The sequence below is a fragment of the Salvia miltiorrhiza genome, chromosome 4, assembly GCF_028751815.1.
Source record: "Salvia miltiorrhiza cultivar Shanhuang (shh) chromosome 4, IMPLAD_Smil_shh, whole genome shotgun sequence".
Taxonomy (NCBI): Eukaryota; Viridiplantae; Streptophyta; class Magnoliopsida; order Lamiales; family Lamiaceae; genus Salvia; species Salvia miltiorrhiza.
The window spans coordinates 7,200,394-7,223,276 of NC_080390.1; the positions used below are offsets into that span (position 1 = coordinate 7,200,394).

The 22,883-nt window shown below is 35.7% G+C and overlaps 3 protein-coding genes and 1 long non-coding RNA gene across 7 annotated transcripts; all 4 read right to left on the bottom strand.

Moving 5' to 3' along the window:
* Positions 1-388: 388 nt before the first annotated feature.
* On the bottom strand, positions 389-1,730 carry LOC131022505 (protein MIZU-KUSSEI 1). Its single transcript, XM_057952021.1, is given in 4 exon segments — positions 389-758; positions 760-1,164; positions 1,166-1,208; positions 1,211-1,730. Coding segments are annotated over 4 exon segments (669 nt in total). The 5' UTR covers positions 1,278-1,730; the 3' UTR covers positions 389-604.
* Positions 1,731-2,095: 365 nt separating this feature from the next.
* On the bottom strand, positions 2,096-4,988 carry LOC131022488 (protein RETICULATA, chloroplastic-like). Of its 2 annotated transcripts, none has more exons than XM_057951995.1 (8): positions 4,767-4,988; positions 3,985-4,637; positions 3,802-3,900; positions 3,380-3,600; positions 3,211-3,280; positions 3,056-3,135; positions 2,725-2,789; positions 2,096-2,507 (listed from the first exon to the last, which is right to left on the bottom strand). In XM_057951995.1, the coding sequence occupies exons 2-8, from the start codon at positions 4,564-4,566 to the stop codon at positions 2,314-2,316; spliced, it is 1,311 nt and encodes a 436-aa protein (XP_057807978.1). In that variant the 5' UTR covers positions 4,567-4,637; positions 4,767-4,988; the 3' UTR covers positions 2,096-2,313. The 2 variants fall into 2 exon arrangements, with proteins under 2 accessions (XP_057807978.1, XP_057807979.1); XM_057951996.1 differs by having other exon boundaries at positions 4,771-4,946.
* Positions 4,989-10,698: 5,710 nt separating this feature from the next.
* Positions 10,699-14,231, bottom strand: LOC131022497 ((2Z,6Z)-farnesyl diphosphate synthase CPT6, chloroplastic-like). 3 transcript variants are annotated; one of them, XM_057952011.1, is made up of 4 exons: positions 13,691-14,154; positions 13,553-13,623; positions 11,327-11,616; positions 10,699-11,204 (listed from the first exon to the last, which is right to left on the bottom strand). In XM_057952011.1, exons 1-4 carry the CDS (start codon positions 14,030-14,032, stop codon positions 11,182-11,184), a joined length of 726 nt encoding a protein of 241 aa, XP_057807994.1. In that variant the 5' UTR covers positions 14,033-14,154; the 3' UTR covers positions 10,699-11,181. The 3 variants fall into 3 exon arrangements, with proteins under 3 accessions (XP_057807994.1, XP_057807992.1, XP_057807993.1); XM_057952009.1 differs by having other exon boundaries at positions 10,699-11,199; positions 13,691-14,118; XM_057952010.1 differs by having other exon boundaries at positions 10,699-11,616; positions 13,691-14,231.
* A 5,930-nt stretch (positions 14,232-20,161) lies between these two features.
* Positions 20,162-22,872, bottom strand: LOC131022514 (uncharacterized). The gene is made up of 6 exons (XR_009101308.1): positions 22,426-22,872; positions 22,247-22,315; positions 21,635-21,698; positions 21,176-21,277; positions 20,697-20,771; positions 20,162-20,447 (listed from the first exon to the last, which is right to left on the bottom strand). It is a non-coding gene; the product is annotated as an uncharacterized LOC131022514 (long non-coding RNA).
* Positions 22,873-22,883: the final 11 nt, after the last annotated feature.

Consider the following 22,883-nt stretch of genomic DNA (forward strand, 5'->3'; position numbering starts at 1 on the left):
AGTTCTTGGGATTACTGCAGCATAGTCTAGTTTCTCTCTCTCAAATCTCCATGCAAAAGAATTAGGAAAAGAAGTGTAAAGTGCTGTTAGCCAAAAATAACAAGTTTTAATTAATCTGTTAATTACTATTTGCAGATTCTAGAATCAGCAGAAAGCATGCATAATCTCAGTCTAAGCATCGATGATTAGTTAAATAGACCGAGATAATCAAGGTGGGGGACACATATATTCGCTTTAAGCATGCATAGAGATCACAAACATAAATAAAACAAAAAAAATAAATAAATAAATAACAAGATCAACAGAGTTTAAGTCTTGAAACAACAACTGTCATACAGATTGACAACTCATTAGGAATCTTGAAAAATCATGTCCCAGATCACTATAATCACAGTATTCAAAAGCATTATAAAGAAAAAGGAGCAGATATATGATGATTAATGGACAAGAACTAACTGGATTATTCTCCTGAAAAAAAATAAAGCTACAAATTGGCTTTCTCTAAAAAAACAAAAAAGAAGAAGAAGTTAGCAATAAGTTTAACCCAAGCAGGTTCCGAATCAAGAAAACCGCGATTTTCTTGAAAAATCTTTGTATCACCTAACTAAATTCTTGAAAAAAACAAAACAAGATTAGTTTCATCTTGTTGGGAGCAAGAAAACGCTGAGTTCTTGATGAAATGGAAAGACTCGGAATCGGCGCTGCCCAAAACGCACTCATAATTAGCCCGCATGTACATGACCTCCTTTTCGTCGGCGGCCGATCTTGCAGGGAATGACGCCCGCCCCGACCGTCACGTTCTGCACGGTCTTCAGCATGACCTTGGTCTGCTGCGTGAGCTTGCGGCGCACCGCGAACCCCAGCTTCCTGCCGTTGCAGAAGAGCGTCCACAGCGGCACCGACCGGAGGGGGCAGCGGCTCAGCTCCGAGCCGGCGGCGCTGAACTCCAGCCCGCACTGCATGAGGCCCGACGTGGGGATGGAAAGTTCTAGAAGTATCACGCTCAGCCGGTCCTGCTGCACGCAGAACCACACATGCCCGCCCCGCCGGTGCCCGAAGATCGTGCCGATCACCATCGTGGGCGGGGGTGGCCGGGGAGGAGCAGCACGACGGGATTTCGCTTTCTTGCTGCTGGGGGGCTGAGGGGGGCTTGTTCTTGCTGTTGTCGTCGCGGAGGGAGGTGCTCAGGCGTTTCTTGGCGGCGGCGGGCTCGGGGACGTGCGGGAGCTGCCGATGCAGGGGAGGAGGAATCGACGGAGGGCGTCGATCTTCGTCATTGCTTGATGTAATTCAAGAAAGTTTTGTTTTTTTAAAAGAAGAAGGTTGTTGGTGAATGAAGGGATTAATTTGAAGGGGAAAAACGTGGATAAAAAGAAATTTGGGGGATGAAAGTGATCATGGGAGTGTATAAATAGATGGCGGGAAGGGGAAAGATAGCCGTCAAAAGCTAGGGATTGGGGATTTTTCGGAATTCCAATGTGCACAAGAAAGTATTCAGTGACTCAAGATTCCAGCATGTTTGACCGTTGACCGGGGAATCCATTCACTTCCATTGCTGCACTTTCAGTTTTCATCATTATGTTTGCATCTATGTGTACATCTCCATTATATATATACGCTGGAATTCTACATACCAAAAACACCTCCCTACTATATACCAAATATCGTAAAATCGTTGGGAAGGATCATGAATTCATTGTAGAAAACGAATAAATTTTTTAAAAAATACAAAAAAAAAAAGAATACACAAAATACTACGAATTCATTCAGCAGAGTTATAAATTTAGCATGCATCATGGTTTTCACAATCCAAGAGTAAAGTACCCTTTTACCCTTCCTTGGTTTTTCAACTACATTACATAGCTACATGTGTGGATAGTAGCATTAGCACACAACGTAGATTGATTAAATTATTCACTAAGTACACAATCACACGTGCAAACAATACCTATGATTCCTTCAATGTCACAAAATCCCAAATTAATTTGTAATTGTAATAAGCCTTCGAAAACACCAGCAAAACATGATCCAAATCACCCTCGTGGGGTATATATATCATATATGTATAAAGATCAAGGATGAAGACAATCATAAATTCAGAGCAATCAAAACGTAATTTATTCCAATCTGTCAATGTATTGCAGCAGTTAATAATATCTTGCTGCAATAACTCAGAACACGTAGCAATCATGTAGAGAGATAGGCCTTTCCAAGAGAAAATAAATCAGTTCGTGCAAATTCATAACTACTGGAAGGATTCTCTGCTGGTCAAGAACACGGCAACGGGGACGAAGACGACGAGGGGAATGGTGGTCACTGAGCGCCAGCCAACCTAGCCCAATCCACAAACTGCATCCCACCGTAGACATTGTTGGCAAATCGCACACCAACAGTGAACGCCATTGCAACAGGCGGAACCTTCCTCGCCATCGGAGAAGCTTCCACTATGCGTTCCAACCCGTTGATTATCTGATACCGAGTGTTGGATGACACAGCCAGAAAAACTCCTGCACAATGGGGCGGGATCATAGTTTACAAAGGCATTCTAATCATAATACTACAAATTAGTCTCACTTTTCTTGGTGCATTCTATGTTAAAGTGTGTGAACTTTTAACACAATAGCCAACATTCTAGTTGATAAGGCATAACTCAGAAATTGATCCTTTCAAAGGCAAGACCACAATAAAATTCAACAAAGACGAGGGCAACGAAGCAAGGCATACCCCACACTGCTGCGCTCTTCAAAAGGGGTGGAACTGGAATATCATCCTCTGATTTTTTAATGCTCCTGAGAGATAGAAAATGCTTTCATGAGAGACGCTCTGTAATAAAAATATAACTCGAGAACTTCCCGAGTTAACAGAGCCGATAGCAAACAAGAATTATGGTCGAAACATATTCATGTTTAGATAAAGATAGAACAAGAAAAAGGACTCAGTATTTGTGAGGACCTCCACATTTTACTTAGATCTGAATGGCACTCGAATTAAATATGAAAGCTCGAGAACCAACAAAACCTAGGCGTCTGATATGTATCTCTACAAAGAAACATACCGCTTGGCTGTCATTATTAAGTTGGCGATTCCTTGGCCAACGATACCACATCCAAAACCAACCAATCCATACAGAATTCCCTGAAAATTGCGCAGTGAAGAATTAATTCATCGTTTACATGTTATTGTGTAATACCATGCAGATGCAGCTGTTACCTTATAGAAATAGGTAGCAATTCTCTGATTTATTGAAAATCTAGACCCTGGCCTTTCTGCTTCAAATACACTGTCTCGTACCAATTCAATGTCACGCAGTTTGAAGATCAGGAAACAAAAGGCATGAGTAAGAAAACATGTTGAAGAATGAGATTTCCCCTAAGCATACCTGCTAGGCAATGCCGCATAACCTCTCTGCATCCGACCAAGTAATCCTTGAGAAGCAGATAGCTGTCCTATTCGGGCATATGGTGCTAGCATACCAACTAGAGCGACATTAACAACCACCCCAACTAGAAGATCAGCGGTGTACAATTCAAACTCCGCCCAGAAATCCTTTCCTCTCTTTTTCACTTCGGCAAATGTTGCACAGCAAGAATCAATGACTATCTACAGAGGAGAAACCAATCAGAACTAGTATGAGCCAAGTGCTAAAAATACCAAGTTCTCTAATCAACCTTTAAAACACATACGTTTCTCAGATATCGGACATCTACAGAAACCATCAAAACTAGCATTCTACATCCAATACGAACCCCAAAAGATTACACGCCTAGAATAAGGGAAAAGGCACAAAGTGTGCAAACAAACCTCAGTTCCAATCTTGAAGAGAAATGATGGATCAGCTAACATCCTATTCCTAAGCATGGAGGATGACCTCATCAGGAATCCAAGCGGCCAAGCTGAGCCCTGCAATCACAAATGTCTAAACCATCATCGCTAAACCAACAATCATAACTGCTCAAATCATATGAACTAACTACAAAGTTCAACCTGCAAGTCTAGGTATCTAAGCAGAAGCAGTTTCCTTAATCCCACAGTCTTGGCTGCCTCCAACATATCAGCTGGAAGACTTGCCCCTCTAGCCTCGGTCTCTCTAATCACCTCCTCAAACTTCAGTAACGGCCCAAACTCCCTTTCTTCGTAGTCATCGCCACCATCATCCCCGCCTCCGCCACCACCTCCACCACCAGGAAACTTCCCATTTTCGCCACCTCCATCAATGAAACCCCCACCACCACCAACATCACTCTTGCTATCAGGAGTGGAAAGATAACTCTTATCCACAGCATTAGCAGCATCTTTTACGACATTACCAACGCCACCCGTTTCAGTCGTGGTGGTGACTGGTGGACTTGGTTTAGACTCGATCTCTGGATTGATTACATTAACAACCACAAGTCTCTGCCTTTGGCTCTTACTAATCAACCTCCTATTCCTTCTAGTTCCATTAGTACTAAAACACAGAAATCTAGTTGCCAAAGGACTCTTGGAGCTAAAGCACTCAAGCGCAACGACGCCGTTTTCAAAGTTCTTGAAATGAGCTATTCCAACACTCGATGAACAACCCGCCATTTCCTAAAGACTGCAGTTTCGACGAATTGTAGAGTTTCCTAGCACCAATTAGCTACTTCGTGGCAGAAATGCTGCAGACAATAGAATTAGCAAAAGAAGTGAGAAAAATACTAGTAATATTATAAATTGTGAAGATGGGACGAGAAAAGGTCGAAACTTGAAGCAAAAAAGCCTAATGTTAGGGAAAAGGAAGAGGATACCTGCGAGGGATGAATCAATGAAATGATATGTTAGCAGAAGGCAACCATGGCAGATATTGAGAGGCAAGCGGCGTCGTTTTTGCGTGAGCCAGTGAAAATAGGAGTGAAAGAGACGCCACACCAGTGTGATTGGAAGTGGCGGCTCGCCGGGGATCGTTAAATGTGTTCAGCACGTGGGAAAGTCCACACGCGTGCGGAGTCGTAGGGTTTTCAATATTAATTAATATACTAATAACCTCATAGTCCATTAAATTTAGGCTTAATTGCTGAAAAATTCACATACTTTTTTCAATTTTTGATTTTTTTCAATGACAAATTTTTTTTACCCAACAATACATGAATTGGAAAATTAAAAAGAAATTTCCTCCGTCCACATTTTTCGATAACCGTCGTAATGATGCAAATCCAACGTGTCGAATTTTAATCTAAGTGTCAATTTTAAAATATTATATGTACAAGTACAAGTACAACACATTTATTTTCCACTTGTTTAACAAAAAATCTATAAACCCTAATTTTCCAAATTCAATTATGCCCTAAGCCCTAATCGATACTTTGTCTTCTCTCTCTCTCAATCACAAGTCTTCATCACTGTTGAAAAGCTCCAATTTTACCATTGACCACGAATATTGTATTATATAAGGAGTGGGTAAAGGTAATTTGTGTAAGTATTGATGGTATTGGTGGTCCCTCATTCTCCCTCTCTCTTGGTGTTGGATGTGTGCAAGCAAGCAGGAATTCGCCTACATTTCGCAAACAAGAAATATAAGAACCACCTGCATTTTGCCGACAATAACATAGGAATCGCCTCTCCGGATTTCTCTCAGTGTGGGAGGTGCGCAAGCAAGCAGGAATTCGATGGTTACAAAGTTCATTAATTTCTTGAGGTCCTGAATTCGAGCTTGAGATCCAGTATGAATCCATATTTTTCTCTAAGAACTCTAAATTGCGAATAGAAAGGGTAAAATACAGTAAACCCCTAATTTTGAACTAAATATTAATTTATGAACTAAATATTAATTTATGAACTTCCATCCGTAAAACGACGTCGTTTTACGTTTATGTCAGACGGCGTCGTTTAAGTCATCAAACGACATAGCCACGCTGGCTTTCCGACTGCCAGCTCATATTTAATTTGGGGGAGAAAATGTGGACGGGGAAATTTCCTTTTAATTTTCGAATTTATGTATTGTCAGATAAATTTTTTTTGTCATGAGAAAAAATCAAAAATAAAAAAAGTGTGAATTTTTCAGCATTTAACCCTTAAATTTAGTATCCAACATTTCATTCATTATTTTGCAGCCTATCAGTTTAAAAAGAAATTACAAATTCAATTGAGGATTTTTAAGATAAATAGAATTAATTAACTAATTAACTTGTTCGCTGATTATAAATAATAAAGCATGTAAAACTATTTTCTTCCAAACCCAACAACAAATAAATGGGATCATCTGTCTCACAATTTACTGTGTATCACCATGTTCACTCTTAATTTTTCTATTTTTTTTAAATCTTACTCCCTCCGTCCGCCAAGATTATGACAATTTGCTTGGGCACGAGATTTAATAAAATTGGTGATGATTTTGATGTAGTGGAGAAAGGGTCCCACCATTTTATGAGATGAGTGGTTGAGATTGAATTTTGAGTGATTTTTTTGTAAATAAAGAGTGTTAGTAAGGATAAAATATTAAAGAGGATGGTGGGACCATTGCCATAAAAGGAAAGTGACATAATCTTGGCGGGCGCCCGATATAGTAATTGTGACATAATCTTGACGGACGGAGGGAGTAATTATTACTTCATCCGTCCATGAAATAGAGTCTCGTTTGAGCATGAACACGAGTTTTAATAAAGTTGTTAAAGTTGTTACAAATAAAATAAAGGTACAATTTGTAGGCGAAATGGTGTTACATATAGTGTTAGTATAAAAAAGTTGTTAAAGTTGTTGCAAATAAAATAAAAGTACTTCATCTGTCCATGAAATAATGTTAGTATAAAAAAGTAGAATAAAAGTACATTATTAATTAAAAAGTGGAATAAAAGTATAATTTATAATTACATAATAATAGAAAATGCATGATGCAATGGTTCAAAAAAATAAATTAGACTCTTTTTCACGGAAAAAAAATGGTAAGTAGGACTTTTTTCGGGGACAGGTGGGAATATTAGTTAAAAATAATTAAAGGGTTCACTCATTCAATTATTTTTCTTATATTTATTGAATTAATAACAAATTGTTTGAGTTAATTAATTCTAAGTTAAGATATATAATTTTTCTAAATTTTAATTTTAGTGATAAATTATTAATTATAATTCATTATATAATAATATTTTATTTTTATAACAAATAATTATAAAATCTAAAAATTAAAAATGGGACATGATGATACACAGTAAATTGTGAAACAGAGATCCCATCCGAACAAATAATGGTGTAATTTTCCCCCCCCCTAAGATCTAGTGTACCATTGGTATCCCATTTAATATTCCACTTTCAATTTTTATATTTATTTACATATTTTTTCTTCAATTTTAATTTTATATATTAATTTAAATTTATGATTATTAATTAAGATTCAATCCACTAAATTAGAGTATATAATTATTTTTTTATTATTTAATTTTAGTTTTAATTCATTATTGGATTGATAAATTTGAAGTTTGGGCATAAATTTTTTGTAAATTTCAATTTTTGTAAATAATAAATAATTATAATTCATAGTATTAAAATAAACTTATTTTCATAAAATATTATTCAAATAAAAATATAAAAAGGAAATCATTTAAGTGTATACATGTGTCTCTGTGTGTGAGTGTGAATGTGTTTGTGTAAATAACATCGCTTTGATTACATGATTTTTTTTTTAAGAATAAAATTTCTACGGATTCGCTTATAGAAGACAACATCCAACTCATGAGGAAGTGATCCGGGCGGATCCATGGCGCATATTCTGGATTTGGTATTGGATCTGTAGCTGCAGATGAAGAGTTAAGAAAAGATGAAGAAGCTGCAAATGTTAGTGATATAAAATCATCAAAACTGTGAGCTTTGATAGTTGATAGAATTTGGATGCGCCAAAACGCATAGTTGCTGCGGTCGAGCCTCAATCATTGGATGAAGGTTCGGCTGATTGAGCGGAAGCATATGCCATGACAACAAGAAAAAAAACCAAAGGATCGAATTTATGATAATATAACTAAGAAATATATATGAATGCAGGACAATTGGATTGTACGGTACACTCAATTGCACCCAAGTTTTTGTGAAAAAGAAATGCAGCCCACCTTTCTTCATAAATTTTCGGCCCAAACACAAAGCCCTAACCTTTATTCCTTTCTTCCCTATTCTTCAACCTCTGACTCCCATTTTCTCTCAACTCTCTCTCTCTCGTAACACACAGACACACACCATGCGGCTCACTCACACACACCGACTCACACGGAGTCTTCTTCCCCCCCTCTTCAGCCGCAACCACCGCCTGTCTCTCAAGCGGCGGCGCCGCTTTCTACCCTCACTCAGCGACGACAGTAGCTCCGTGCCACCGCCACACCTGCTCCCTCTCTCCACAAAGTCAGACGGCAGCAGTGAAGCCACCGTCGACCGCCTCACTTCCCCCCAGACTCCGGCGACAACAACTACACTCAACAGACTCAGCTCGACTCGATTTCCAAGGTTAAAATAAGTTCAGATTGTAGTTCGACAGCTTTGTTGTTTTTTTTCCTTTTCCTTTTTTTTTAAAAACATTTGTACATTTGCATATATGTGAAGAAAATGTATATGAAATAAAAAGTTCATATCTTTTACAGCCTTGTAAAGAAAATTGTACTCGTATGTTGATTTACTAGAATAACATAAACGGGATGCTTAAATTTAGTGTGAAAGCAGAACACGAGTAAAGGAGTTGGAAAAATGAAACCTTGGAGGATTTAGTTAAGGTGGGATGTTGATCTTGTCTGAACTTTGAAATTCTAAATGGAGAATTATGTGTAGTGGTGTGCTAAATGAAAGGAGATTTAGGTGAAGTTGTGGTGAAGCTGGTCCTCACGTAATCACTGTTGAATATAGTGAAAATTATACATAGATGGGAAAGGTGGGGAAGGTAGTATGGTTGATGATAAGGGTTGCTAAAAGCAACGAAACCATGTGACATTGGATTATCAAACTGTAATAATTTTTCAAGATTCGCTAAATAAATGCTCAATTCAAATAATATATGCAATACATAAGAATTTAAATAAATAAATAAAATTTTCAAAGCTTTTGTAAATTATTTTGTTGGAATTAAAGTAAATTCATTTTGTTTATCCTGCGTGAATTATCTTATTTCAAAGTTCAAAATTACTCTAAACTTAGCTATAAAGAAATAGGTATTATAATTTTTCTAATATAATTTCTAATTTTTCACCTTTAATCTATACTATATTAAAAAGGGAGTTTTCAATTTCAAATTGATTTCAAATCAATTTCAAAATTAAGTGGCAATTTTGTAGTTAGAATAAAATTGAAGGTTTATTTATAAGATATACTCCCTCCGTCCGCGATATCGTTTCCACATTTGCCATTTCGGTCCGTCCGCGATATCGTTTCCACTTCCATTTATAGAAGTAGGGTCCACAAACTTCCACTCACAACAATAGTGGGACCCAAACTCCACTCACTACATATCTACTACTATCCACCACTTTTCTTAAAACCCGTGCCATCCACAATGTGGAAACGATATCGCGGACGGAGGGAGTACATCTTTTTTTTTTCTTTTTCTTTAACTTCTTATTAATCTATTTTATTTCTTTTTTAAAATTGTGAAATTCGTCTAATTATAAAATATTTGATATGCATATCAAATTAAAGATCATGACAAGAGCTTTAATTTGATATATGTTATGTAAATATTGAATTTAAAATATAAAAATTATATTTATTTAAACATTAAGACTTAAGAAATTTCTCTATCCTCTCTCCTTTTTTTTTGAATATATCTATTTTTTTTCAATTATCTTTTAACTTATATTGTTTTCTTTTCTCAAAATATCATTTTTTTATTAATATGAATTATTCTCTATTATTTTTATAATAAACTAAAATATATTTATCTTAAGGGTAAATATCATGAAAACCCCTGAAGTATATACGCTTTATCAAAAATACCCTGAAACTTTCAAAATGTTCTCTAAACCCTCAAATTATCAGATTTTTATCAAATATATCCCGTATCTATTTTTCGGTCACCAAAAACATGATGTGGCTCGCCGAATGCCATAATTTAATTTATATTATATATTTTTTTAAATGCAATGGCAAAATCGGCGTCGTTTCGTACAATATCATTTTAAAAAAATCCACTCTGAAATTTAAAATTCACTCTTATCGTGTTTGAAATTCACGCTAATAACCTAGAATTATGGATAAACACGATAGAATGTGGTATGAAACGTAGTCATTTTTTATATGTCATTTAAAAAAAATAGAATATAAATTATATTGTGGCATCCGGCGAGCCACATCACGTTTTTGGTGACCGAAAAATAGATGCAAGATATATTTGATAAAAACCTGATAGTTTGAGGGTTTAGAGAACATTTCAAAAGTTTCAAGGTATTTTTGATAAAGTGGATATAGTTCAGGAGTTTTCATGATATTTACCCTTATCTTAAATTATACTAGTATTTTTAATTATATTTAGAATTTTTATATAATAATCAAATGATAATCAATTTTATATATAATAAAATATAAAATTATTTTTCGTGTGTTGCACGAGTGCAAATGCTAGTTAATAAGAATTTATTAGTCTTCAGTTAATTGACTTATTATAATTAAAATTTATTTAGTAAGAATTCACCCTGCTTGTCCATTTGAACATACAAGAACCTTTAACTGTGTTTATATATAAAAAGAAAAACCTAAGAAAACTCTTGAAAGCACAAGAAAAGCAGATTAAGGGTCGAACCTCATTAAAACCTTTTTAAGGAAAATCCAATGGGAAAAACCGTAAAAAGGAAAAAAAGTGATCGTCTAACCGACGAGAAAAAAACAAACCAAAAATAGGGGAAGAGCGAAAAGGAAAGTTTCCAGAACTCCGGCCTAACCATCGTCCTAAAACCATCTCGGCTCCACCCCGGCCCTAAACCAGACCGACAAGAGCAAAACAAAGAGCAAATGGCAGCCCAACGCCCATCAAAAGCTCAAAGAAAAATCAGAAAAAAAACATATGAAGATCAGCGCAAAAGCAAAAGCAAAACCAAAAAGTATAAAAGTAACTCAACGCCGGTGAAGAACAATGTCGCAGAGTATCCAAAGAGACCCGACTCAAAGCCTCCCAACCCCGAGCGCACCCAAGGTTGTAAAAAGAAGCAAAGAACGTCCCAACCACCCGATAATTTACTAAAATCACATTGAAATTAATTCCTCCGTTCACCATAGCGCCTCTCCCTGCACTGGTAAGAAGCAAATGCTTCATGGAGATCATCTTCACTAAAATCAGGAAATAATTTATCTACGAAGTAAAATTCTGTATAGGCCAATTGCCATAAAAGAAAGTTGCTAATTCTGAGCTCACCGCTTGTCCTTATTAGTAAATCTGGGTTTGGAAATTCAAGGATGTTTGTCATAAGTTCTTGTTCAAACATAATTTCGTCGATGTCTGTGACTCGTATAATTCCAAGTTCTACTTTGGTCGCGATGTTTTTGGTTGCCTCTACGACGTCGTCGCGACCGCTGTAGCTCACCGCCATTACCACATTCATTCCTTTGTTACCTTTGCTTATTTCCTCGGCCCAAGATATTGTATTTTGAAGAGATTTCGGCAATATTGATTTATTCCCGATCGCGGCAAATTGTATATCATATCTATTAAAAAAGAAGAAAAAGAAAAAAAAATATATACCAATTTGATTAGCTTGTATGGCATTATTAGAGAAAAAACAAATTTTAGTAGTAATACAAATAAAAAAATCCATGATCCATCAATCCACTCAACTCATAACAAAGTGAAATCATTCTCCATTCAGTCACTCACAAATTCACAATATAGTCACCATTATTTCTTAGAATTTATGTCACCAAAAATATCGTATGTTTTGTTGGACCGAGTAGGGGTGTGCAAACCCAACCCGGACCCGTCGAACCCGCCCGGACCGACGGGTTGGGTCTTATTTTGAGGACCGAAAGTTTTTCGGGTCGGTCCGGGTCGAACCCAGTCAAAACCCGGCGAACCCGGAACCGACCCATGCTATTAAAAATTTAATATTTATATTTAATAATTAATATTTGTAATAATAATATAATATTAATCTAACTTCTAACCCTAAGAATACTAACTGAAAAATGAAAAATAGGTGGAAAAATAGGGAAAAAAAATAGGTGGAAAAATAGGAAAAAAAATAAAGTTTTGGTATCGTATTTTTAATGTTTTAGATCTGAAAAATAGGTGGAAAAATAGAAAAAAAAAATTAGGTTATTAGCGGGTCTGACCCGGACCGAACCGGACCCGTTGCTCGGGTTCGGTCCGGTCCCGGGTCGGCCCGCTCGAAAATTTCAGTCCGGGTCGGTCCGTTTTTCTAAAAATTTTGGGTCTACAAACCCGGCGGGTCGGTCCGGGTCCGACCCGCTGCACACCCCTAGGACCGAGCAAGTATTATTTTAGCAGGTTAGCATGTTGCACTAAAAAAAGTAGATTTAAATACTCCGATCCCTCCGTCCCAACGAAAGCGGTGCTTCTTTTCGGCATGAGATTTAAGGAGAATACGATTGTAGTGTAAAAGTGTGTAAAGGTGTGTGAGGCCACATTATTTGTAGTGTAAAATTATTACCAAAAAAAGGAAATACACCACTTTCGTTGGGACGACTCAAAAAGGAATACGCACCGCTTTCGTTGGGACAGAGGGAGTAATAAATATATATTAAAAAATAGATAAATATTGTCATAAGTTTGAATAGTTTTAGATATAAAAAGATTGTTATCTCATCTCAAAGCGTTATTTGCATGTAAATACATGAACTATGGAGGTTTTATGAAATTTTACACAACCTTTTTTTTATGAACAAAATTACATGACTTTTTTTTTTTTTTGTACATGATTTTAAATTTCATCTAAATCAAAATTGAGTTGGCAGTCAGATATTCCAATATGGCCAATTCATCGGTGGTGAGAAAAACGCACTATATTGAACACACCATAATTCGCCGTTTATAACTAAAATATGAATTTCAAATGGGATCGAGGGACCCATCCGTATGAAATGTTCATGCATCTAAATCATCCAAATTTTACTATTAATTAATGGTCAAGATTAAATATTATATACTCCTTTCGTCCCTTGAACATGCTCCTAAGGGAGGGTGACACGAATTTTAATAAAAGTTAATTGTGAGTAGAGAATGAATCTCACAAAAAGTAAAGATTGTACGTAACGATAATTACTAATTGAATTATTTTCAAAAATAAGTTACGAAGATGTTTTGGGGACACACTAAAATGAAAAGAATGGAAGATGTTTGATGGACGAATGAAGTACTACCTAAGACTTGTAAACTACTCCCTTCGTCTCTCAAACATTTTTTTAAGGGAGAGTGACACGAGTTTTAATAAAAATTAATTATGTATTTGAATGAGTCCGATAAAAAGTGAAGATTGTAAGAATAATAGTTAATGAATTTTTTTCAAATACAAGTTTCGAAGATATTTTGGAGACGGACCAAAATAAAAAAAGTAAGCTATTTAATGTACGAAGAGTGTACAAAATCTAATCTTAGTATATAAATATGTTATGTTGAATGAGTTACCTTGCTACGAGTTGCATCAAATGTGTTTGTATGTAATCTTCAAAAACTCTCATCAGGATGTCAACTTCCATCTGCAATAGAATTGAAAATTTACTTACTACACGCTATATAAGTAAATAAAGAAATTGAAAGACGGACTTGTGATCGTTTCCAATTGTCCTTGGAGAAAGTGAAGATCGTTAGAGTGTTGATTCCGAGCTCACAGCAGCTGGAAATGAGGCCTGTGAGATTCTGCGAACTGGCTCTGTGGCCATCTCGGATGGGCAAGTTCCTATTTTGAGCCCACCTTCCACTTCCGTCCATTATAATACCCACGTGTTTCGGCATCATCACTGCTCCAACTGCCAAACACGCCTTTTTACGAATTCCAAGGGCTGGAGAAGAAGCATTTGGCCCCTCTACACTTCGTTTCCCTGCAGTGCTCCATGCTTTCATTGATACTGCTGGAACAACTCTACTCCACTGAAGCGATGACACCATTTTTTTTCGTCTTAGTTTTGCCCAGAGAAATAGCTAGGCTCTATTTATTAGCTTTGTTTTTTTGTTTTGACAGACTATTTATTAATTAGCTACTTATCTCAAGAAAGAAACAAGTTAGATCAAACTTAATTTATTGAAGTTGGGTTACTAATAATATAGCAACGTAACAGGTGGGTGTCATTATTAACGAAGGTTGGTGGGTGTTTGGATAATAATATGAGAGTTTTGAAAACATTAGCATCGACTCATTTCTAATACCGAGGTTGAAGATGCATCACTATTTGAAAATTCGGATTTCACGATCGAAAATTACAACTAAAAATTTAATTGTTAAAATGATCACGATCATTTTTAGGGGTCGTTCCATCTTTTAACGATCGAAAGTTTGATTGATAAATTTTAACGATCGAAAAATCGGTAATTATAAATATCGATTTTGGTTGTAAATTTTCACCAAAATTTTTTAATGATTGAATTATTTTTAACGATTAATCTTAAAATTTATTTCGATTAGTCACAATATAGAAGATGCGTATTATTGATAATTCATTTAAACTCTCATTCAACATATATACATTCTCATTCATGAGGATATTCAAGACTTTGGGTGCTGGTGGAAGAATAACAATTGATTCTAAAGTATAAATAATAATATTATATATATATATATATATTTTAAAAGTTAATATTATTGTTCAAAATTATACGCATGAAACATGCAAAATCTGTCATATCACATGATAAATTATATAACTTGTAAGAAATTATCAATTAACTACTAAATGTTTTGTGTTTAGTGAAACTTCATTTTCTCTTCATTGTCGAAATAAACTGGTACCTAATCATAATCAAAATTTTGCCTTTGATTTGTTTATTAAACTAGATCTCCCCCCCCCCCCCCCTCTTAATTGATTTTAGAAAACAGAGTAGTGAGTGCGTCATGTGCCTCACTCTTAAAAGAAATAGGATTAATGATTCGAAGTATATAGGATTAATACTGTTAATTTTAAAAAAAAAGAAAAAAAGAAATAGGATTAATGATTCGAAGTATGAACTTATTATTGTATAAAAGTAAGTTATATATGAGGATATTACTAATATTTTTACTTTAATTTTTATTTCTTTAAAATAATTATTTCAAAAATTCTTGATAAAATTGATACAAATTGAAAATATTAAATTTCAAAGATGAGGGAAAAATTGCTAAAATCGTTATAAGTGAGGATATCGATAGATTAAGATTCCATCATTAACCCAAGATAATACATATATATACACATCAAACATACTTGTTTGTTGTATGTATTTTTATTTTGTGACAATACATATGAATAGTCAAATGATAAAGTATATAAGTTCTTTATATATCTTCATTCATAAAAGTATGAGTTTAGTATCCACTTTTGAGTAAAATGACTTTATCACCCTTATGACAAGTCAAAAAAGTTAATGATGTTAACATCTCACATACGTTTTATTTATAAAAAAACTAAAATCTAATACCACATACAAAAACTAACGTAAAACATACCTCACACAAAATCATCTATAATTTTATGTGTATGAACTTCAATTTCAAGATGCACGGAATCAATTTGAACTTCCGACGAATTGGTTGTTGCTCAAGTTCTTTGTTTTCTTGAAAGAGTCGTGCGCTCTCAATTTGTTTTTTTGAAAGAGTCATGCACTCTTTTGTTAGGGTTTCTTCTTTCCATAAAGCCGTATAGTGAAGAGAGAGAGAGAAAACACAATATAAAACAAAATTGAATAATATTGATAAGATAGAAGATCCTCCATTTGACCAAACTTTGTGCTTTATTGAAACTGTCGAATTTAGAAACTGCCATTTATTTTGCATGATTTCATGTTCCTTTTTTGTTTAAATATTTATGTTTTAAATAATTAAAATTTATGTGGGGATCATTGGGGATATTCTTGTCATTTTAACACAAAATGGCTACATAACTTAAAATTTTATGGAATATGGTAGTAAACTCTTACACTTTGTTGAGTTGGCTACTTGTGAACTTCACCCTTTATTTTCAATTGAATTATTTATAAACGTGGTAGACTGGTAGGTGGCAAGCACCCTTATAATTGAACTGGAATATCTTTCATAAGGATTTATCTTTGATAATGATGGTCGATTTCAGCTCTCTTTGATATTTTCCCTAAATTTATTAAGGTTTTCTTCTCAAAGCATGTGGACACAAGAAAGAAAATAATACAGAGCTGGTCCAAATTATCACTATCTTCTCGCTTATTAAGGTTTTCTTCTCAAAGCATTTTGTCACTATCTTCTCGCTTGCTACTTGCTACAAATTAATTTTAAAATTGTTTTAATAAAATATAACTAAATATATAATTTAAAATATCTTTATAATCTTCTTAATTTCTTATGTTTGTGTGAGTGTTCGTTGCTCAAATTTGGAAGAATATACCCGCACGATGGAATCTTCGGATACGCTATATATCTGCAAAGATTGCCCAATATTATTGATTTATAAATTACTCCCTCCATTCCCAATAATAACGTCCCAATTTTTTTTTGGGTCTCTCATTTATAATGTCCCCATCCAAATGAAGAAATAAATTAGAATCCTAATAGAGTTTAATTAAAGTTTAATTTATGCTCTTAACTCTAAAGTGAATTAGGGTTTCTCGTTATCCCCTCATTTGCTCAGCACCGCTCCAAGACTTGCTTAGGTCGTATGGCACTTGTGTGAGCTTTGATCAGCCATTTATTAACCATCTTCCCACAGTGCTTTTACTACAACTGATACCTTGTGCTAATTTTCTAATTGTTGATCTCTGTGTCACCGCCAAACTCGATATTGCTTCCAAATTGATTACAACTCTTTTCCTCCTTATGTTGTTGATCTTTCCACTTTGTATGAAAATATGTTGACCTTTTTCTTCTTGCTTTTTTGCTGCAGCCCAAAGGCGATTGACTGTCCGTAGGCTCTTCCCGAACCAGATGCTTGCTTCAAGTTTATGTTTTGGTGAAATTTTTCCATTGCTTTTTCCAAGAAGAAGGAATTGAACAAGCTAGTTTCTTTGGGATGTAGTTAAGTCCTTGTTGGTTTTTGTAGAAGATCGAACGTATGCAACCTGTTGTTGTAAACTTGTAATCTTTTGTTGATTTTTGTAGAAGATCGAATGTAGGCAGCAACCTGTTGTTGTAAAGCCTTTTATAGGCTGCATTTAGGATAGTTTTAAATTTGGTTAATAGCCAAAAAATGCACGAACGATCACCAAATTTGCATATTGCACATCACCTTGCGCACGCGTTGACCACCACCTTGATCGGTGTTGACGTGGCTCCCGGACTTGGCAGACGTGGATACACCTGCGATGCAGTAAAACGACGTCGTTTTATTAGGCTCTTATAAATAAATAAATAAAAAAACTCCCAGATCTTTAGCCGTGAATCGAGGGTGAAAAAAGAGAACTCCCAAATTAAAAGAGTAGGGCAACGATTCTTTGCGTGAATTGAGGGTGAAACGGCGACAGCCGTTGGCTGTTGACGCGAGACGCCGCCTGCGGTGAGATGGGAAGGTGTCACCATTGCCCTGCCACTGGGTTCCGCCACCACCGCTCAAGCCAGCGCCCCAGATCCGCCATCTTTTCCAGACGCCGAGCACTACCGCCATCCTCCATCTTCGCCGTGCCGCACAGCACAACCTTGTCTCCAGTCGACGCGTTCCATACTAAGCCACGCCACAAACTTCTCAGTAGCGAAGAGCAGAGAGCGTCGCCATCTGGAACCCTAGGTACCCAATTTCAGTCTCCTCCCTCGATTCTCTCTTCAATTCCTGACGACCACCGAGCTTGCAGCCGTCGATCTTCCATCCCCCACAATCGCCGCCGTCTCTGCAAAACCCCATTCTTTGTGGTTTGACCCTGCTTATTGCTATACTAATTTAATTCTTTGTAAGATTGCAGGAATTATTTGGTGGTAGACGACGACAACCACTATACAAAATATTTTTATAAAAATAAAATGATGCTATTTGAATCTCATATTGATTTTTGTAACACTTTTTCAGTTCATAACCTAAAGAAAGTATATATTTTATGCAGTTTTTATTAAGCAAATTTTGAATCCCAACTATTTTTTCGTAAAGCTTTACAAATAAAAAATCTAAATTAAATAATATATTTTGTATTCTTCTAACCAGATTCTAAATTACATATAAATTTTTTATTAGACTTCACAAATTAAAAATCTAAGTAAAATGATACAATTGTTGTATTGGATTGAGATTCTGTAGGATTTTAAAGGACTTTAAAAATTTCATGGATTTTAACGGACTTTCAAAATCTATAGACTCCGCGTGGAGTTTAGAGGAATCCATCAAAATCTCAAGTCTGAAGCTCGGATTTCGTCCTTTGTATTTTTTTTAACAAATCCATCAGAATCCATGGATTGTTAAAATCCACGAAATGTTGAATACCACTTGATTTTAAAAGACTTTAAAAAGTCTGGTTTGAATACCTATGAATTTTAAAAGACTTAAAAAAATCTGGATTGAATACCTCTGGATTTTAAAGGACTGTTAAAAGTCTGGATTGAATACACCCAGACTTTCGAAATCTTTTAAAATCCTACAGAATCTCAATCCAATACACCCCCCTGAATCTCACAGTAGTTTTTATCATTTATTCATTCTATAGTTCCATTATATAATATAGTATATTAGTTTACGTAAAGCAAATCAAATTTTATAAAGCGTCTCCAGTGGGAGGCACTATAAGTTGGTCCCCACCATAGCGTCTCCCGACTCTCCCATCTCCAATGCATCGACTCAATAAAGAAGCGTTATAATTTTGAATCTCGTATCAATTTTTGTTATTCTATTAAGATATAACATAGTATATTGGTTTACGTGAAGCAAATCGATTTTTGTAAGCAAATTAAATTTTAAAATATGCATAATATATTAATTTCCATAAATTAAATCAATTAAGATGATGACTATTATTCTATAAAATTAAACTATGAAAATATGTATGTGATATTTTATAGTTCAATCATTTTGAAAATTCTACTCTCTTTTATTCTCATTTATTTTTTCACAAGTCACATCTCTTATCTAGGTATCATTTACAAGCAGTATCATATATTAAAATGCATTTATATAAAAAAAGAAAAAGGAAAAAGAACCTAAGAGAACCCTTGAAAGCACAAGAAAAGCAGACCAAGGGCTGAGCCTCATTAAAACATTTTTACGGAAAACCCAGTGGGAAAAACCGTAAAAAGGAAAAAGAGTACTCGTCTAGAAGACGAAAAAGAAACACAAGAAGGGAAGAGCGGAAGAGAAAGTTTCCGGAACTCCGGCCTAACCATCGTCCCCAAACAATCTCGGCTCTAGCCCCACAAAACAACCAAACGGAAGGCAGAAGGCCGGTGAGACACCGTCGCCATCTGCCAACCAAAAAAGAAACAACCCAAACCAAAACAAAAAAGCAACACGGCCGGTTATACGCCGTCGCCGTGAGCAGTCAGCAACCCCCAACCCAACAAACTCAGAGGTAGCTACCGGCCGGTTATACACCGTCGCCGGAAGCACCCCACGAGCAAGAGGACCCCAGAGGACCGAGAAGCTAGAAGTTTCGGCCGATGAGACTTCGTCGCCAAAACTAACCAACCTCAAGCAGAAACTTAGAAACGAGATGGCAACACTACAAAAAAAATGCACATAGATAACGGAGATTCTCCGTTATCTATACCCCAAAAAAACCGTTATATATAGTGGTGTTGTCTATGATGCGCTCATACATAACGATAAAAAAACCGTTATCTATGATATTAGATAACAGTACGATACGCTCATACGTAACGATAAAATACCGTTATCTATAGTTGAATAGATAACAATAGGATACGCTCATACGTAACGGTAAAATACCGTTATCTATAGTATAATAGATAACAATACGATGCACTAATACGTAACGCTTGTGTACCGTTATCTATAACAATTATAGATAACGGTTGTGACTGTTATCATAGAATATATCTACCGTTATGTATTCCAACTATAGCTTTCAGCATATTTAATATTTTTTTCTCTATTTTCCTGTTATTTAGCTCAAAAAATGAATAAATAAAATAAAAAACAATGATAAAACCATCAATAACATATTATATTTCATCCAAAACAATTATACATTATCATCCGAATATACCAAGTAACAAGTACATATCATTGCAATTATTTCGATTCGACATTGCAAGTAGCAAGTATCTTATAGCTAAAACGAAAATCTATCATACTATGTGTTCCAACAAGAGATTTGTGCACTCAACATGAACTTTGTCAATATTCTTTCAATCATAAGTCCGATAGTCCTCGATTTGTAGCCTTTGGTAGTCTTGTCATCACCAAGTAGCTTGCTAGCATAAATGAGCCTACAATGGAAGTGAGTTGGTGAGATTATGTAGTTTTCAAATTTACCAAACTTCAAATAATGGGAACGAAAACGCTATATAATTCACTAATGCAATAAAATCAAGAAATATAATCTAAATTCATCCTCAACAAAGAACGAGTCCTACATTAAGTCAAGATCTCCTCATAGATAAAAAGAAATACAAGAATATATGGATTAAAAATTTAAAATCTAAGAAAAGGCAAATTCCTTGATAATTTGAGCTTACCTGATAATATTAATGGCAGCTCCATGATTTGCAGATCCTCTTCTTCTTCTTGAATAAGAAAGCAGAGTATTATCCCTTAAAAAAAATCAGCATAATATATAGCAAAACCAGAATAAACTAATGAAGATTTAGCAAAACCAAAAACGACTACAGAGGCAACCATCAAAGAACATCAAAAGCAAAGAGTAATCCTCACCAGAATATTAAGTTTTATCAATGTAAAAATATTCGTATTAAATTATCATTTATAAATGAGTGAGTAAGAGCTCTCTGTACAACAAAATTAGTAGCTCAGGAACTTAACCAACTAAATGTATACACCTACCTAGATGCCGACCTATTCATATTATAATAATAAACATATTTACATGATATGTTGGGCTTCAAAACAGTAAACATAACCATTATAAAAACAATAAAATCTGACATTTATACCAATCATCAAGGAATTTCAGGAGGGTAGCAGTCAGTTTCCTTACCTTATCATGCTTACTGGATGCCATTAGCTAAGCAAGAAAGGGGGATCTTTGGCTGCAATTTTCGATAGTCTTCTTCCCATTGCACAAAGCTCCAAAAAGTTACTGAAATTTGAGATATGATTAAATATTAGAACATGGGGAATTATTGGAACCATCCTGACCTTAAAACCAAATGCAAATTCAACCAAACTAATTATTCACACACTACACATATGACCGTACATATGTTCAAGAAAAACTATATGAAAACATTATATATATTTAGTTATAGTGCAACAGACAAAATAGAAACTGCCCATCAAGAAAAACTAAACAGGTTTAGGTGAAAAAAGTCGAGTATAATCGTTATTCTGCTTCAGTGAAAACGAAGCGCAATAATCAGTTGCAACAGCTGAGACAAATGCACTCAAAACATTAAAAAGAATAGTTCCAGCTGTGAAAGTAATAAAAAACCTTTACCTTGAATATCTTAGCAGTATAACATACAAGTCGATCAAGTTTTTCTCCTCCCAATAGAATTTGCCTGCATAAACACATTATCTAATAGCAATCACATAACAGAGACCATTTTTTCAGAATTGAACAGCCTTTCACATATTTTCAACTGATAATGCCCATTTTCTGAAGTCAATTAATGCAGCAGCTGCCGTTACACTAATTAACAAGGAAATAAGCTTCAAATATTCGAGTTATATATTCTCATTCTTTATTAACCAACAGACATAAACACAACAGCCATGGCCACCACTTGAACACCATATACAAAGAAAAATATAATCAAAGAGCAGCATGAAACCGAACCCCACAAAGAAAACAAGAAAAGACTGAATAAATATAGTGCGATCCAGAGAAAAGATGAGAGAAATATTGAAAGAGTAGATAACTAAATAATTAAGAATGAAAACTAAAAACAGCATCAGAACGTATACAGAGTGAGAGGCAAATACCAGCATTAGAAATTCATCGAGCACGAAACAAATTAAAATACTAAATCCAATCCAACTGATTATGCTAAGTGAAGACATGAACATGAAGACCTTGACTGAGTCCGTAAAGGCCACGAAATTTCACCTTAACAACTTCGTACTGTTACAATTGTAATACCGAAGAGCAACGAAATTGAATTCCTCAATCAGAACCCTAATTTTGACGAAATGTTAGAACCAGAAGAAGAAATTATCATACGCCCTATAGACTATAACACTTAAAAAATGAAAAACCAAAGAAAATTGAGGAAGCAGCGAATTGACCTTATAAGAATGACGGCGGCGATGGAAGCGCATCGTGAAGGCAGCAACGACAATTATGGCTGAGCATTCGGGCGGACGGGGGCGTCTCGGAGCCTGGGCAACGGCGAGGCTGGGCCTGGGGGACGATGACTACGAGCGAGGCTCGGCGGGGCCTGGGCGACGGCGTCGCGGGTCGGCTGGGACCTGGGCGACGACGACTACGAGCCTTAGGTCTGGGCAACGCCGAGGAGGGGCCAGGGCGACGGCGTCGCGGCGAGTCTTAGGCCTGGGGGACGGCGAGGCTCGGCGCAGAAGGGGCGGCGCCGGTGGGGCCGTGGGGCGGCGGGTGTGGGTGGGAGGGAAACAGAAACCCTAAATCTAAATTTAAATGCTGAAATTTAAAACTACATTGAAATTTGACTTTGAGTGAGGGATAAGTTTTGTTTTAGAAAAAAACTAATACTAGTAATTTAAATATA